This window comes from Pseudopodoces humilis, chromosome 2 (genome assembly GCF_049639895.1).
Source record: "Pseudopodoces humilis isolate 2021_Gansu_Grassland_sample_001 chromosome 2, ASM4963989v1, whole genome shotgun sequence".
NCBI classification, from domain to species: Eukaryota; Metazoa; Chordata; class Aves; order Passeriformes; family Paridae; genus Pseudopodoces; species Pseudopodoces humilis.
In genome coordinates this window covers 31232248-31250714 of record NC_142201.1, presented here as the reverse complement: position 1 = coordinate 31250714, position 18467 = coordinate 31232248, and the positions used below count along the sequence as shown (strand labels likewise).

The 18467-nt window shown below is 39.7% G+C and overlaps 1 protein-coding gene across 1 annotated transcript in view; it reads left to right on the top strand.

Annotated features, from left to right (window-relative positions):
• Positions 1-18467, top strand: part of ATP10A (ATPase phospholipid transporting 10A (putative)) — a 110035-nt gene that overhangs the window by 42326 nt on the left and 49242 nt on the right. Inside the window, exon 2 of the mRNA XM_005516519.3 lies at positions 700-904. Coding sequence (XP_005516576.2) covers positions 700-904 — 205 coding nt within the window. The remainder of the gene's footprint in view (positions 1-699; positions 905-18467) is intronic.

Sequence of the window (18467 nt, the reverse complement as noted above, 5' to 3'; positions counted from 1 at the left end):
GAATAGAGTAGAAATACTTAAATTAGAGTGTCCTTTCCCAGTAGAGTAGATAGGATTGCATTTTACCACACAACATGTCCTAGTAGATCTAGGTTTAGTGATGAATGGTGAAAATTTCTCTCAGTTAGGGATCTTTGTCCAGCTGTGATGTGCAGCAGTATACAGAGTTTGTCCCTGTTGGAAAAAAGGAACAAGGGGAAGCTATGTGAGGGTGCATCAGAGGGTGGCAAATGAGGGAGAACATTCAGGAGCCATTCCAAGCAGTTGTCCTGCATCCAGACTTGTTCTCATTTTTTCTCTTTCCCTTTAAATGATTCCTTTTCACACAGTATGGGCACTGGCCGTCTTTCCTTCTTGGGATCATATGTGACTCAGAGCATGGAGGGAGAGAAAGGAGAATGTGTGAAGCTCCTGTTTGTCCTACTTAGTCAAGTCTGACATCAACATGTTTCCCTCTGGATCTTAAAAGTGGGTCTTGGTAACTCAGACCCGGTTCTGAGTCACTGGGAAATGGCCTCTTGGCAACCTGCATTGATTTTTTCCAGAGTAACTTAAGAGTTCCTGAGGGCCTTCCAAAGACACTCCTGTAACAGGTATTCCTGTTACAAATCAAACCAGATTTATCAGAAGCATCTCAGTCTGTGCAACTTTTTTTTATTAAAAGTCTTGGGGTTTTTTTGTTTGTTTGTTTGTTTTCAGAAATGAGAAGAAATATATAAGCAGATACTGGAAAGAAGTGAAAGTCGGAGACTTTGTGCAGCTTCGCTGTAATGAAATTATACCTGCTGACATATTGCTGCTCTCCTCAAGTGATCCCGATGGGTTGTGCCATATAGAAACAGCCAACCTGGATGGTGAAACTAACTTAAAACAAAGACAGGTCGTGAGGAGGTTCTTAGAACTGGTAAGTCTCCATTCCTAACTCTCATTTAAGATAAGAATTCCATTTGAGTAAATAGCTGGTTACCAGTACACTCCACACAAGCTAAATCTGCTTGATCTAACAGTGCTAATGAACTATTGTTACGGTTGTCATTAAAATGCTAGCACTTGCCAACAACTGACCTCATCGTAGTATCAGAAGTTTTACCATCATTTTTCCCTGAATCTGAATAGGAATTATTTGGGGCAATTGTGTGTGGTTGGAAAATGTTTGAGGATTTTAATGACTTCTATTGTAGTTTGATTCTTGAAAACACATTTTAACTGCCCAAGGAGAAGATACTTAAATATAAACATGTACTGCCTGCAAACCAGATCAGTTTCAATTAGAAATCTGCCTCAAACTCTGTGTTGCAGAATATCCCTCCAGCACTTGGAACATTAAAGCTTGTAAGATTTAAAGGGACAGCGAACATTTGTTCTGGAGGTATCTGTGCTCAAAAACTGTTTTACTGCTCTCTCACTGTGCTTATCTCTCTCTAACAGCACTATTTTGAAACAAAACATAATCCAGATCAGTTACTGTCAGCAGAATTAGAGGAAACTACCTGAAGTTTTACTTGCTTTAATGATCTTACTGAAATAGTATTTATTTGTATGCCCTCCTCTCCCATCTCTCTTGCCAGCTAATTCCAACTTCCTGTATTTGTCAGGAAAAAAAATAAATTATTTTTTAGAACTCAACTACATCGGTTCTCCTAGCAGCACTTCTAATTTGAGGGATTTTGCAAACAATGGGAGCTGTTGCCCTTACCACTGTCATCAAAGATAACTACAGAAGCCTGTGGTTGTATTGAGAAAGATCAGGATTAATGAAGTTATTATCCAAACAACAGGATAAAAGTCAAAGTGCCTTCCAAATAATTGTTTATGGTAGGTAGACCTTTTCTCTAAATAGCTTGTAAAAATGTGAGATAAGGACTTGTTTAATGATCAGTGATTTCCACACAGAATTTAGACATGATATGGCACCTACCACCATGGCGACAAGCACAATCGGCTACAGGACAAATGTTTCAAAAACTCATATTGTTTCAAAGTTCATTGAATTGCTGCTCAAGCCTCCCATCCTGTTCCTGCTGAGAGGAAATCTCTCCCAGTGGATAGAGCTTCAGGGAGGTGCTCAGATGATGTATCACAGCTTTCTGCCAACACAGACTTCTTATATGACTTCAGGTGCATTATGTAGGACAAAAACTGTAGATTTCATTTAGGTAACTGAACACAGGTGTGTTTTTTGCGTTTCTAGGCACAGTTATAAGCTAAGGGCACATTCCAGCTCTGTCTCAAAGGGAAGGCACCATGTCCTCCACTCATCCACAGCAGATGGTTGGATTTCTGTGGTCAGAGACCACTGGACATATTATCATTAGGTGCTGGTAAACATGGTGAAAGGAATTGATATGTCCAACTACAAATTATCAGAAAACTGGCTTTCAAGACCCTTGCTACCCAAAGGAGTCCCTTACACTGTCTTGGGATCCCCAGCTCCCTGTCAGCTGAGTAGTGATTCAGCATTCCTGGAAGCTGTCAGGCTGAGAGGACACCTGCCAACCCTACAGACTGCCCTGCTCCTGTGAGCTGTGGCACCTAGATGTGTGCCTGAGCCCATCAGTTGCCGAGTCACTTCTGTGTCTTCAACCAGTGATCCCGTGCATGCATTAACACAGCAGGAAAACCAGGAGGGAGTACCCCAGCAACATTTTGTTTGGCATACTCAAGGAGGTTTAAATTGCTGATCCAAACCAGGCAGCTGAAGACTTCACCTCTGGCATTTGTACAGTTTGGCAAGACCTGTAACCTTTAGACTGTTGTGTAAAAGTGAGTGGCAGTGCTATTTCCTCCTCAACGCGGTTAAAGATTATCAAAGACTGAATTTGGCCTCATTGAGGAAGAAGGCTGAGGAAATGGTTCCTGCCTAGGGAAGCATAGCTAGCTCTATTATAGCCAAGCACATCACAGTATCTGCAGCGTGGCTAGCTCAGCATGCCCTGCTTTACTGAGGAAATCAGTTATCATATAGATACTGTCAGCTTTGTAGACACCTAGCATACTTTGGATTTCCAGCCCATCCACTTTCCATATCTCAGTTCTCTGTATCATAAGATGACTACAGAACTCTTCTGTCTCAGAAGTGTGCTCAGAAAAATGTGGATAAATATTTTTTTTAAAATAAATTTCAGATCACAAGGTGCCAAGCTACAATAGCTGTGAGGTCCATAGTAAATTGTCAGGGGTTAAACTGAGGTCAGTGACAAAAAGCTCATTCATTCCAATGAAAACAGGACTGGTCCTCAAGGAGTCAAATATTGAAAGAGAACTTGTAAGAAAACCACATGTGATTACCTCCCCTCTCTTAAAATAGCTGAGAAAGCAGGAAATATCCAAGCCTGGGTTCCTACATCAACTAAGTTGTAGGCAAAGTGCACACTTACGAGTAAGAAGTCTTCAGCAGCTGCAGCATCACATAACCTCTCTGTAACAGCACCCCATACGTTATCCAGCAGAATACTTGCCATCCTCATTAAAATCCTGGCCAAAAGCTCTCTAAGCGTACTGCTAATTCATGCAGCAGCATTAGCTTTCACACTTCATACTAGCAGGGATAGGCTCTTACTGATTCTTGAAGGTATTGCCTTGCTGAGAGGCACTCAGCAGCAGGATAGAGGGAGGTGCTTGGAAAATGTTGGATGAATATTAGTACCACAGCCAGGTAGCATGGAATAAGAAGTTGATGCCTGTCTGTTGGACTGAAGTTCAGTTCCTATACGGATATATCTTCATCAGTTCCTATATGGATATATCTTAAGTTGCCACAACTGGAGAGAATTTATTGTTAGATCTCATAAAATACTTCAGATAACCAAAATTTTCTTGCACCTAGTGCTAACCCTCCTTTTGCCAAGCCTCAGAGAAGCTTATTCCCAAGTCTTACAAGACCTGCATCCCAACCTGTTCATGCATTGTCTGAGAATGCTTTTACATTTTTATATTGACACTCTGCTCAGGAGAACAAGTCTCAGTTATGTTTATAGCTGTTCTGTTCTGTGTCATTCTGCAGCCCTGTTGTTCAAGAAGGAAAACAAACAAATAAATTATGTAGTCTTGACCCTCTCTTTCCCACACTGCTAAACACTTCCCCCTCCTCCTTTAAAGAATGACGTGCCTCATCATGTGGCTTATCACAGGACAAAAAACAGATTTTTGGAAGCTTCTTTTCAAAGTATCAGCTATTAACAGCTGTCTTCGAATAATGTCTCTGTATCAGTATCCCAAGTTTTTGAAAGAAACTTTTACAAAGGTTGGCTTGCTTCATATATGAGATAACTGATAACTTTGGAGCACATGCCTGTGAGGCAGGTCAATGAAGGATAGCTATTTCTATACCTGTCACTCAGCTGGGCATGGGAATGGAGTGGGGGTGGCAGCAGGAACTGTTGTCTTAAGCTACTGTTATGCTTTCTTGATTCTGTTCCTGCCCTGTGTGCACCCACACAATTTACAGCCCCGCAGGTCTGTGCTGAGCTATTAGAGAGAGCCTGGTTGCCAATCTGGGGTCACTGAAGTGGCATGTGCACTGGGCACTCCTCCTGCAGCCACTACATTTTCTCCAAAGGCCAGCAAGGCCAGCACTGTTTTGTTAGGTACAGCTGTCTTCTGGAAAGGCCACTGTTCTTCCAGCATCCTCTGAAGGACCTTTGTGTGTTTCTTTTCAGCAGTAACAGCATATAAGGCCATAGTCTCAGAGAGGAAAAGGTCTTACAGTCTCCCTCTTCCAAACCTTTGTTCAGAAAAGCAGCATTCTGATACCTTTTTAGCCTCTTGAAGAAGCAATAAGAAATTATAGAAGCTTTTCTGTATCCTTGTCTTCAGTGCTTTGCAGGCATTATTTTACTTTGAACATATGCTCAGAAGGTCCAAGATGGGCATTTGTGGGCTTGGATTGCATCTCTCCACTTGTGAATTCCAGGAAACTGTTTTCCTTTATAGTGCTAGTGACCATAAATACTGCTTATTTTAGTGCTGCTTTGAATTGTCTAAGTAATTTATAGTAGACTGGGAACATACTGCTCGTTAGCTTTGCATGTTTGTTAATGAATGCGATCTGTCAGACATAAACCTGTACTTTGTGTACGTGATTCTACACCTTATCAATGCACAAGCTGTGAGAAGAGTCACTAATACATTCCTCTGGCTTCCATGTCTGAAGATAACAGTTTGAATTATACCTTGTTGTTGTAGACTCAAAATAGTCAAGAAAAAATAAAATTATTCAGTGAGTAGATAAAAAAAAAACAACAAAAAAAACAGGAGATTTTACAAAGGCCTTGACATTTTTTCCTCTGAGACTTTAAATACTGTGTTCTTGTTATTCTGCTACTACAGCAACAGGATGTGTTAGAACTGTTTAAAATAGCCAGAAACATACTTCTGCTTGCTATGTCTTCAAAACGAACAGTATAGTGGACTGTTTTTACCCTGAAATACAGATCATGTTCATGTGTGCAGCATGACTCACTGGCAAGTGCAACTAGGAGAAAGCACTGTGCTAAACCTCACTGTTTGTGGTCTAACAGTGTTAACTGGGACCAGTAAACATCTCTTGGAAAAAAAAACCCAACAAACCAAACCAACTCTTCATAGGTATTCTGCCCATTTCCTTCTAGTTTCAAACCCACCCTCACTGCTGCCAGGTCACAGCAGCCATTTCTGGTGCACTGGATCTAATAGGAGACACAGTAGGCAGGAGGAATCAATGTGTTTTCTGTGCTACTCTGCAAGCTGCCTTGCCACCACACCCTCTGCAGTTGCTTATGGAATGTTTTCCATCCATCTGAGACGTCATATCAGCCGCTCTTCAGAGAGTGAACAAGCAGATACAGCTCAGGCTGCAAGAGCTCAAAACTCCCTTTCAGATTTCATAAACTTGATTTAGGATATTTTGATAGTATGAATCTAGACTCAGGAAAAACATTTACGTTTCCATGCTCCACTGTTTTCACTCAGTATGCCTTTTAACAAAATCCACAAAGACTCACTGTGGATTCTGGAGCAGCTTATGCTTTATTAACCACTGCCCCTGTCCTTGATGTTTATGTGGAAAGCTTCAGTTCAACTGAAAGCTAAGCTAAATGTAGCAGCTGCCATCCCCTGTGAGAAGGTGCGTGTATCCCTGTGGGGGCTGGTGGGGGTAGAAGATGCATTTTTTCTTTCTCATTTTCTCCTAAGAGTAGAACTTCATTCAAAACAAACTTATTACTAGCATGATTAAGCAGGTTTAGATAAGCCTTGCAAATTACTTTGTGACTGCTTATTTATTTCATCTGAAAAGCAGGTCTGAATTTGGTGTCTGCCTGTTTGGGAGGTTCATTTGCATGCAGACTTAGCACCAAATTAACTGATGAATCTGATTTCCTCACAAGTCAGTTTGTGAACACTTCTGGAATATGTATAAATGTAGAGCCTATGCTTAATGCAGGCATATTTTTTCTTCATTCCCAGCCGGGAAGTTAGGCTAAATTGACATATCCAGCTTTCATTCCAGCCCTTCCTGGTCCTGCACTGTCCTTCATGAAATACATTGGGTACAGCTGGACTTAGAGAAACAGTCCCACCGCTCCCTGTTCTAAGCATTAATTCATTTACACCATTTATATTTTCCCCTGTGAGTCCCAGGCAGAAGCTGGCCCAGAAGAGAAGATTGTTTCCTAGAAGGGCTGCACTGTAAGCCTGACTTGGTGGCTCCAGGCTGCTCTGTGTATGAGATACTTTGGCAAGGACAACTCATGCTGATTGAGTGTAAACAAGTCACAGAGAAGCCTTGGTATCTCAGTGTACATGTTGCTTTTGAATTCAGTTTTTACTCACTCAAAGAAAAATTAAAAAAGAAAAAAAAAATAAAGAGAAAATAAAGCAGTTTTCAAATGTTAGTTTAGCCAAAACTGAGCTAAGATTTCTTGTGCATCAATCTGCATTGTCTAAACTAGCCCAGTTTGAGAGAAGAGTTGAAGTTAAACCAGCTCAACTTCTAGGCAGACTGGTTTTCAATTTACCTGTTGATATGAGCTTCTTACCTCAAAGAGTGTGAATGGGTCTTCTAAAGCAAGACAAGAGAGGTATAGCCATATTCTCCCTGTTGCTTCTTGTCTTACTAGTAATCAGGCAATCATCTACCTGCAATTAGTGGGAATAGTACACTATTATAATCAAGTAGATGGGAATTACTCAGCACACTCACTGTTATTTGACTCAGTTTTGTTTTGACTGTGAGTACTTCAATAAGGTAGAATCAGGCCACAATGAGAGAAACTGCCTCTCTAGCATCTTTTGTGGGTTATCCCTTCTGCATTTCTTTTTTGCAGTATTTTGAGAAGGTTCAGAAGGTTGTGAAAATTGGCTTGAAAATTCCAGATATGCACATGTTAAAACATCAGATTAGTGCTCCATCCCACAGGTGTTGCCAAAATTAATTTTCCCAAGGGAAAATAAAGTTTAAAAAAATGAACCAAGCAAGCAAAAGTAAACAACAGTTTTTGCTATGCACTACCAGAATATTAAATTAAAACCTATTGTTTTTTAGTTTTACAGTTTAGCTGAAGATTTTAGAGAAAAAAGTCTTATGTTTGTCAGTGCAAAATGCAAGCATGTCACACCCTGTGAAGGACTTTTGTCTGAGGTAATGCCTAGAACATTCCGTAGGTTTCTTTGACGGGGGGATTGTTATGAAAATCTCTACACCTTTATTGTTGTATCTGTTTTTGGATAGTATCTTGTTCAGAGATGGCTTATGTGAAAACTGTGGACATGTCTAGTTAAAGAGGAAGCAACTGCTGTCTCTCTAACAGAGAAACAAACATATAACAGATGCGTGCAGAGAATAACTCAAGTTGGTGCTGTGGCAAATTCTGTCTGAGCTAAATGTGCTAAAGGTTGAGAACAATTTGTCACTCCACACCTAACCATGCCACTTAGTCAGCAGTCCCACACTGGGAGGTATGGGGAAATAAAAAAAAACTCAAGAATGATGGTTCGCTTCCTCCTTGGTCAGCTTTGGGTATGGTTATCATCTCCTTCTAGTTTCCATTGTGCAGGTGTCCAGGCCACAAGTTTGCATTTTGAGAGAGCTTCATTAGAGAGACAAAGACTTTGAATAACTGTAAGAGAAAATTTTGGATATAGTAATACAAGCAATAGCAGGGGGGAGAGCAAAGGAAGAGTCCTGAGAGTCTGAAGAGTGTTGACTAGTTGACTTTTGCCATTGGCATTAGTTGTTTGGTTTTGTGTTTAAATGTAGGTTAAAGGAGCTAAACTGATGAATGTGAGTGTCGTGGCTGTGAAGGACCTCTCATCTCTAAGGTAATCCTTCCAGGCCTGGTGGAACAGTGGTAAATCCATGTAAGGAAATGTACTATGCCAGTGCTTGTGCTGCATCAAAGCTCTGTAGAGGCAGGAAATTTCATTCTCTGTATCAATAACCAAGAATTTTTTGGCTTTTGCTGTTTCTCTGAAAAAGTATTAGAAAACAAAAGAGCGTTTCAGGTCCACAGAGAAAATAAAATGCTATACTGCTCTCCTGTTACAGAAAAGTAAACATTTACATTTAAATCAAGTTAAGAAGATATTTCCTTTTTTTTTTTTTTTCTTGACTTTTCTGATATAGCCTAATTCCGTTTTACTGAATAAATGTTTATTTCTAGAACTGTTTCTTCCTTAGCCATTCATTGGCCTGAGAACAGGAAATACCTGGAATACATGTTCTTGGAAATGCATTTTTATAATATAACACTGAGAACTCACAATTTTCAAGCCCGGAAACATGTCATATTATACTGGTCTCTGAAACCACAGCCCCAGATGGCAGTATTGGTGGTTAGGAAAGGATGGAAAGACCTTCCTTTCCAGAGCAGAAGAGTTCACAGTATTGAGCCATATATAACCCAAATTACATTGGTATGGTCTCACTTTCGTTTGAAAGTAATGAGGTGGAGAAGGGATCTGCCTTTCTGCCAGAAAAGGCAGAGTGTTGTAATGCATTTAGAAAAATGGTATGACCTGAGACTGCGCCCCCGAAATGCAGAATGTAAGCTTCTCCCCTCTTATCTCTTTCTCCCGAGTTCCCCTTATTGGCTGTGTGAATGTAAACCACCCTCTTCCCCCTGCCTTCAAAAAGACATGCTTATCAATATTCTTCCTCTTTTCCTCCTGCTCTCCTTCTCCATGGGATCCCAAGAACAAGAATAAAGCTGAACTTCCATCTCAGCGAGGGAAAGAGCCTTGTTTTTAGTTCCTCTGTTCCACGCTATACTATCTCCCCTGTTTCCCTGGCTGTAGCTGGGTGGACAGTGGTAACAGATAAACAGGGACTTAGAAATCATAGCAGCAGAGAAATAGTATGAGGAACTCCTGTATTTATTTCAGCATCAAGGATGTGAACTCTCATTCCACTTCTCTTTTCTTCACCTGCTGCTTCACCTGCAGTCATTAGAAATTTGCATTGAAATGTTACTTACATGGGAAGTGGCTGGCTGTATGTCTCAAAACTGCTATTTCAATGAAATAATGAACATTTCTGTTCATTGATTATACTTGGGTTCATACTTTCAAGCTGTGCTATGACTCTGTGATGGTCAGATACTTTCCATGTGTGTGCTCATGAGACAGAGAGCTGTGGTTGTCCTGCAGGTACATGACTGGACAAGATACTGTTCTCTACACAGCACTGTAATGCTTACACTTCCATTTGGTGTTGAATTAAAAATATCAGTAGTGCATGGAGTTTTATACCAGTGCTAATACCATAATTCAGCTTTCTTAATGGTACAGAAGATAGACTGGTTTACATCAAAGCAGGGAACACAACCTTTTAGCTTCCAAGAGAAAGAGAATTTAATTAATATGCAACATGTTCAAAAATGCATGTAAGTTTCCTTAAGCATTTTGCCTTCCTCTAATTAGCTTTTCCAAGCTTCTCTACTTACTATATTTTTGGTATGACTTAATACCAGATTAAAAAGTATACCTCAAATGGCCTCATATACCTGTATAGAAATGTGGCCTGTATAGCTGACATCATGGGTATCTGACTTACAGGCTGCTGCAGTGTAATAGGGAGGGGTAAAAATGACTTCGTCCTGCTATTAGCTGCAGGGAGGTGGGTCATGTCAGCTACTAAAAAACAAAAAGCAATAGACTGTCTCCTGGTACTTCATAGGAAGTTTGTGATCTTTAGGTTAGATAACTGATAATGGCATGGAAGAAAAATGAAACAAACTATTTCATCGATTGATGTTCTCCTTGTTGGTCTTTTATCTGACATTTGTTCTCATTGGTTGCCCTTCAACATCTCACTTTTTTGAATGCTTATAATAATGAATATATGCATAAGAATCATATAATCATTTGAATTCTAAGGGAACCTTTAAAGACCATTTAATCTAACATTCCTGCCAAAGGCAGGGACATCTTTCATTAGATCAGTGTTCTCAAAGCCCTATTTAACTTGAATCTGAACACTTTAGTGATGGGATACCACAGCTTCTCTAGGCAACCTATTCCAGTATCTTACCATCATTTCAGTAAAAAAATGTATATTTTTGTCTAATCTAAATCTGCTCTCAGTTTAAAAATGTTGCCCCTTGCCCTCTCACTGCAAGCCGTGGTAAAATGTCTCTCTCAGTCTTTCTTATAAGCTGCTTTTACATATTGAAAGGTCTCAATGAGGTTTCCCTGGAGCATTCTCCAAGCTCAACCACAACTTGCTCAACCTTTCTTGTAGGAGAAGTGTTCCAGCCCTTGGATCCTTTTTGTGGCTCTTCTCTGAAATCACTCTTAGCTGTTACATGTCTTGCTTATACCAAAGCTGACACAGCACTCCAGGTGGGTTCTCATGAGAGTGGAAGAATTGCCTCCCTCAACTTGCTGGCAACACTTTTTTGATGCATCCCAGGATATTGCTGGCTTTCTTGGTTGCCAGCACGCAATTCCAGCTCATGTCCAATTTTTCATCCATTGGTATCTCCAGTGCTACTCCCCAGGGCTGCTGCTGTCAATCCATTCATCCCCCAGTCTGTATTGATATTGGTCATTGCCCCAACATGCACATGGCCTTGTTGAACTTAATGAAGTTTGTATATACCCACCTCTCAGTCCTGTTAAGGTCTCTCTGCATCCCTTCCCTCCAGCATGTCAGGCACTCCACACAGCTTGGTGTCATCTGCAAACTTCTGAGTGTGCCTTCAATCCCACTGTCTGTGTCACTGATGAATAGTACTGGTCCCCAATACAAGCCCTTGAGGGTCATCATTTGTTACTGGTTTCCCCAAACCATTGACTGTAACTCTTCGGATGTGGCCATCCAGCCAATTCCTTACCCATCTAACAGGCCAAATAAAATCAGAAGACGGTATTAAAGCAGAAGTCCAAGTTGTTGACTTCTGCACAGAGAGTAAGATAGGTGATAAGGAAAGCCTGCACAAGAGTAATAGATTCTGCTGTGCAGTCCTGTGACCTAATTCAGCAGGTCATATTCATACACATCTACATATTCGTGTATGTTTGATTTCCACACTTATCTGAACAAAGCATACAGTCTAGACTGTGCAGGAACTTTGTAGCCATTGTACTTGCCTGAAGTATGAGGCTGTCTAGAGGGCTAAAAAGGGAAGCAAACCTCAATCTCTGCCATAACAATACATTTTTGTTCCACTCAGCTCATTTGCCAGTTTTGGAGCTGACAAGGCCATTATGAGTTTCCTTTCATAAGATTCACGCAGTCAGTTGGTGTCTGAAAAATAAAACACCCATTAATTCCTTGAGAAGGTGCTCTTCATTTTGCTAGTTGGTGGCTTTAACATATTGATTGCAGAGGAGCTTGTTCAGTAGAACAGATAACAGATGAAAATAGACCAGAGGGGAAGCTGCTAACCAAAGGGGTTCTGCAGACATCCCAACTTCCCCCCTGTTCTGTGTATGTCAACCACAGCCTGCTGGCCTCAGGCTGACTGTTAAACTTCACAGCTGCATGTCCACCCTCTCCACAGAACTAAGAGGCAAGAACAGAAACATCTGGGATAAGTGGAGAAGGTTCACTCTGAATGCCATGTTTGCAGTAGGGAAGGCATATGTGATGGTAAATATTGATAAAAAATACGAATCCAAGCAAAGACAGCACTCCAGTGTCCAGCTTGGGGAGTTTTTACTTGATTGTAACACCTCACACTGGACATGCTTGTGGAAAGGCTGACAAAACTGTGATAGTTTTGCTGATATAAATGCTGCCCTGTAGTATTTGGAATAAAAGGTGTCTTTTCATTAGGACTGCTGCTTTCCCTCTGTGCTGCCCTGCAGTTGCCAAGGGCTGGAGTCTCTCAGTCCCTTAGGCAATTGGTGTATGCTACAGGTTTCTGTCACATCCTAGAGACATTTCTTATACATGATACTTTGTAAGGTAAAGCTGCTTTTATCCAGATTCCCTGTCTTCAGGCTGACCTAGGGTCATAAAGCTTTGGTGTGTTTAACTGCATCCTGACACTACAGCTGCTACTGTTAGATTGTACTGTTCACAAAAAAAACCCTGCTTTACCAACCACTCTCTTTCCTGTCAGGACTCCAGTGTTTTGGGTTTTATTTGTGGAATCATGTAAGAGCAGTGTTTGGCATTTCTCTCTTCTGAGTGAAGGACATTAGTCCTTCCCATTGCCATTTCTTCTGGCAGAACTTCATCCCACAAGAAGTCAGACTGTCCAGCAGTCTGGACTAAAGCAGGAGCAGGACAAGGTATATTCAGAAGCTGACCTGAGCTGTTTTGCTACTACTTTAAAATGACTGTGCAATCAACTGAAATTTTCTTCCATCACTTAAGAAATGGAGTAGAAAGACTGCTAGAAATCTTTCCAGAAAGGAGAAAGCACAGGAGAGTGGGGAGAGTTACAGCTATCTATGAGTGTGAAGCGAAAAGCCTCTGGAGGAGCAGTGTGGGTTGTACACAGAACTTTGGGAGTCCTTGAGAGGCTTGGTTTGTGGTTGAGTAGAAGCACTGAGCTACTACTGAGGTTGGCTCTTACAGACTATGCCTCCCATTAATTTATTTCAGTGACTGGATTTTGGAACAGGCAGATACCACTTAATTGTCCAGATCTAGGTCTGTATTTCGGCCCGGACATACATTGTTCCCTTACCACTCTCCAGCACTACTATAGTCCATAAATTAATTTATTCAAACCACCATAATTTTCAGGTGCACTGCTAAGGATGCCATCATCCTGAGAGACATTAAAACTTGCATGTGTGTATTTTCGCTGTTGTTGACATATTTTTGATACTTTTTTTCCATGACTGAGTAACAGCAGTTTCTTCAGTTGGCTGTTATAAAATTATTGAAATCCTCCTAGGCCTTGCAAGCAATAAATTTTGTTTCCTGCAGCCTGGATATTGCACTGTTCCCTCATATTGTTTTCTACAAAGAGGAAAACTTTGGTTAGCCAGAGGAAGATCAGCCCCCTAAAATGTATTTGACTTGCTCAGTTGTTCCAGTGTTTCTGAATACTGAACATGTGTTACTTTTAGACAAACAATACTGAAAAAAAATCCAATCATAGTAGTAGTTTTAAGTGTGAAAACCAGAACAGTTAAATTCTGATGTACAGCTGGATCGTCTTAGTTCCTAAACAGCATAGATCCAACTGTGTCTTCCTTTTCTTGTGAATTAGTGGCACAGATAAATTGTTCCAAAGAGACAAATGCAGTTTAGACATGAAGATGTTTCACTCTTTCAGTATATAAACACTTCATATGCTTTGGATACATAGCATCAGTATGTAATTCCAGATGCACATTAATAAAAGTTCGGATTAATTTTATATGGTAAAGGCAGGGTGCAGCTGTATAAAGCAGTAACAGGATGGACCAATGTATTAACAGGATGAGTTCTTAGCGCACCTTAAAAGCTTTTAAACTGGAAAAGCTATTTTTCTGGCTGAGGCAGATTTTTGTCTATTAAATATTTTCTTTGAGTTGTCCCCATGACTCCTTTTCTCCCTTTTTTGCTTCCTCCAGACATAAACGCCAAAACAAATCCCAGAGCCCTCATCAGCCCTGCAGTGCAGGGAAAACTCTGGGTAAGGTCCCCAGCATAGCCAGTAAACACAACGTGATAAGCAGGTAACTGTCCCTGTCACCCAAGGGCATCCTGGGTACCCATTGCTGTCCTACTGGAAGGAAGGACTGAACATCAAAGCCAGGTTTCTGCAGCAGTAAAGTAGGGCAGATGAATAAAGAAAAACATTTTAATAACTATGCATTATTAATATCACTAGCAGGCTATTAAATCACCCATACAACAGGCATTTAATGAAGGGAAATATGTTGTTTGAACATTGTGTAATTGTCAAACTGACTCATCTGGCATGCTTTGCTTCTTGAGCTATGACAGTTTCGTGAGGTTGCCAGCAGAATTGAAAAGGTTGGCATTTCACTGTGGAGATTCAGAATCATCTTACAGCTGAAGCTACAAAGTCATGTTGGAGACAGCTAAATTCAGTCTGCTTCTTTTGTAACAAATCTTTATACTGTCTTCTTCTGTCTACCTGTTGGTTTCCCACTCTCTAAAGGCATTGTAATTTTCTTCTCAACACTTCATCTTTTTAGGGTACAAGATACAGCCCAATTATTGCAGACCTAAGATACTGTTTGAAATGGAACCTTTTGTCAGATTTAATAGCTAGTACATTGTTAAAAGGCTAGTCACAAAATCGTTTGCATCTGCAATTTAACTTTAATTTGAAATTCAACTTTGAAGGAATCAATATTCAGCAGGTTTTTGCAGTTTGACTAGGTCTGCTTATGTAAGGAAAACAAGCTTTTCCATTGCTGCATTTAGAATAAGAAAGGATTTCCCGACGTTTTAAGAATGTAGAAGAAATAGGATGTTAAACATTTTCCTAGCAAGAGGAGTCCTGGAGAAATTAAATACATTCCACGGAATCCCTGAGTATATAAAATACCCAATGTAAGTATCACCATGTGTCCTCTTGACCAGTTTCAAATTTTCAGAAATACCTATGGAGGTGTTCTGACTTCCTAAGAAGTCAGCAGTTTTTTTCCAAGAAAAGCAGTGGACTAAAGCTATCTTGGCAAAATCAAAAAATGAAGTCAGGGATTTGATGAAAGTCAGTTTCTTATTAAATCAAAGGCCTTGTTTTGTTTTTTTTTCCCTGTCTTTTTTTCATTTAGATATAATATGGCAGAAGAGTTGAGCAAGAAGTAGATTTTACTCCTCCACTGTTTCTCAAGCATAATTTAATACTCTTCTGAAGCATAGTAAGTTATTAAAGCATGGGTCTGGGCTCCAGATTAAGCGCTACCTAGTAGCAAGACATCTGCCTTGAGTGAAAGCAGTAAGTTTTATTTTACGTTATTTTACAGGGGCTTATCCTTAGAAATAGTCAGGGCAAGTAAAATGGACATTGTAGCAAAAGCTGAACTGGTTATTCAACAAAAATAATGTGACTAACATGAACAGAACTTAGCCCTGGCCTTTGCTGCCCAACAGTTTTGTAAAATACTCTGGGGAATTTATGTGCAATCAGTGAATCTCTCCCCAGTTTTTATCAGCCAGAGTCAGTTGTTCAGATCAGTGACGCACAAGGCACAAGTTTGGGACACCTGCTGGGGTACCAGATAAAAAATGATACAGGCCTTCAGAAAATTAAAGAAATTCCCCCAGCTGCTTTTTGTATATGACCCAGCCTTGTTGATGTGCACAGAGGGATGATGAGAACACCACAGAAGTCAAGTTTCAGGGAGATTAGGGATTAGAAAGCCTCATCTCAGATTGAAGTCTCTCTAGGCATGGAGCTTTTCATCCCTCTTGGCACTGGGACAGCTTTAATGCCCAGCAGTTCTCTAAGCAGGAGGTAAGATACACAAAATCAGGCACACCAGGTAACTGCTGCACAAAGGTCTGGACAAGTTCGACCTTTGACCATATTTTGATCTTGTTTCTTGTATCTTAACAGTGAAGCAGAAATTTAGTGTAAGAGAAAAATTAAAGGTGGTGGTGGTAAATTTTTTTTTTTCATAGACTTTTACCAAGAAAAAAAGAGGAAATCTGTGCACTGTAAAAGCAACACTTTTGGCTTTAACTTCTGTCTAACTGCAGCTTCTCTTAGCTGCTAATACATGAGAACATCATCACAGTTTGTGTTTCGGTTGCTGCTGAAGTGTGAGTATCAGCATAAAAAAGAGCAAAACTTTAATCATCATGAAATCTTACATTAAATTTGTGCTTCTTTGTAACCACTGAAAGCAGTCACACACAGGCTGCGTTTAACATACTTGTTCTTTCATTTACCAAAAGGTATTCTCACATCAAAACAGTGTCATCAGCTATTATATACACCGTATATCTTCCCTTCCATTTCACAGGGAAGAGATGGAGCAGTTTGGTTCATTAAACCAAATAAACCAAAGAGCTTTTGCCGTAGATCAGAATTCATCAGATTTTTTTCCTTATGTAAACTACCATTCTAATTGGATTTTCACTCCCAGATATTATCTGGGTAAAGAACATAATCACATATTTCAAGTTAATTGTAACAGAACACAAATATACTGACAGATTTAATGATAAAGGACTTTTAGTTCCTAAACTGAGTCATAAATGAAAAGAAATCAACAAACAAAGGGAGAAAGACAATATTGTATGGTACTGATGGGGAGGTGGGGTACATTTAGTCCTCTCTGATCTTGACAAGATCTTTCCTTTTTTGTGAAGACTTTAGAAGCTTCTAGATTTAAGTAGTTTATTTTATATTTATTTATAAAATACAAACCTTGGTGGCAGGTTTTCTAAGCAAAAAGGGGAAAAAAAGCTGTCCAGTTGCTCTAGAAGATAATGTGTCCAACCACACTCTCTCTGCTGAGTTCAGCAGCCATACAAAACCTGCATTTGATTACACTAGGTTTTACTATTAGGTGTCTCTAGGATTCCCTCACAGACATCCATCAAAGATGTTAGGATTTATTTATTTTCTTTTTTAAGACCACGGAATGAGAATTTGAGCTCAATTAAATGTATTATATATCTTATAAATGTTTTATATATCTTATAATAAGGAGAAAAGAAATGTTTCCCATTCCATCCAATTTATAAATGCAGTTTAAGCTACAGTGATGATTATTAGTAGATTATTTCTCCAATACCTTCTATTTTTTTTCTTCTGCCAAGGAACATACTGGAGCAAGGAAGGAAAAGATCATATTCTGGTACAGCAGAGCAGGTGTTACTTCTTGCTAAGGCTCAGGTTCTTGACTGCCAGCCTTGATGTAATTTGGGGAGCTTGATTCTCAGCAAAGCAGTCTCTACTCAGAGTTGTCCTTTGTTTTTACTCCTTTTTTTTCCCCCTTGTTTACAAGCTGAATTCTGCATGTCAGAATTTTTCTTTCCTCCAGTGGGCTGTAGCTGTCTCTAAGTGACATCCCATTTTCACAGTTCTCTTTATCATCTTGTGTCTCTTGAAAATACAGAAAAGGTTTTCAAAAGTCTCAGGCGTGGGTGGTTTGAATCGTCACCTATATAGTCTACATCTGTCTTTCTTCCAGGTGTAACCAGTAGAAAAATGGAGGGTGTTGGTTTTGATGCCGACGTATCCTCCATGTTTCTTTTATCTCTTACTCAAAATCTGATTTCTTTCACCTGAATAGAGTCAACATCAAAAAATCCCAGAGACACCTGTGTGTTTCAGAGAAACTGGCAATAAGATTATGTCTGTCCTATGCTTACTGATTCTTCTTCAACCACTCTCACAAGTTTATTCTTAAAACTAGTGTTTTAGAGTGGGGTCTCCAGCAGCCCAGCAAAAGCATTATAAAATGTAACATATGAAGTGCTGTCACTATTGAAATCTTAATAACATGATAATTCACAATTAATTCTTTTATTCAAACGGTATGCAAAGCAGCTTTATAAAAGTAGTCCTCACTGATGAAGATAAACAGCCTTCTCTGCAGCACCAGAATCAGACATGTCTGCTTTCAGTGTGTAGTTTGATCTAGCAACAAAAGGAGAACCTTGATTTTTATTTAACAAAATTAAGTAATTCTGCTGTGATAAGATGTTTTTGCTCAAACACAACAAGGTGCTAACTACAGGTAAACTTAAATAGTCAGCAACAATACCAGTTTCAGAGTAATGAGCTAGACAATCAAGAAGGTTTTTAAGTGATAATTAAGAAAAAGTTATTCTGCTACATGTTTGTAATTTACTGTAGTAGATTAATTTACCTCTGTTGGCATAAAGCAATTAAGTCTTGCTGATATTTCAAAAGCTCGTATTAGCTTTTTGATAATTGGCAGTCTGTTGACTCTCATTGTCCTAAATTTTCACTGGCTTCACTGAACATGAAGGATAATGATAATCTTTAAGATTTTGAGATTTTGCAGGTTGATTGGATTTTTTCCACTGCAGACCAAATTCATTTGGCATCTTCCAGTTGCAGAACAGAAGTCAGCCTTGTGAGGGAGATTTT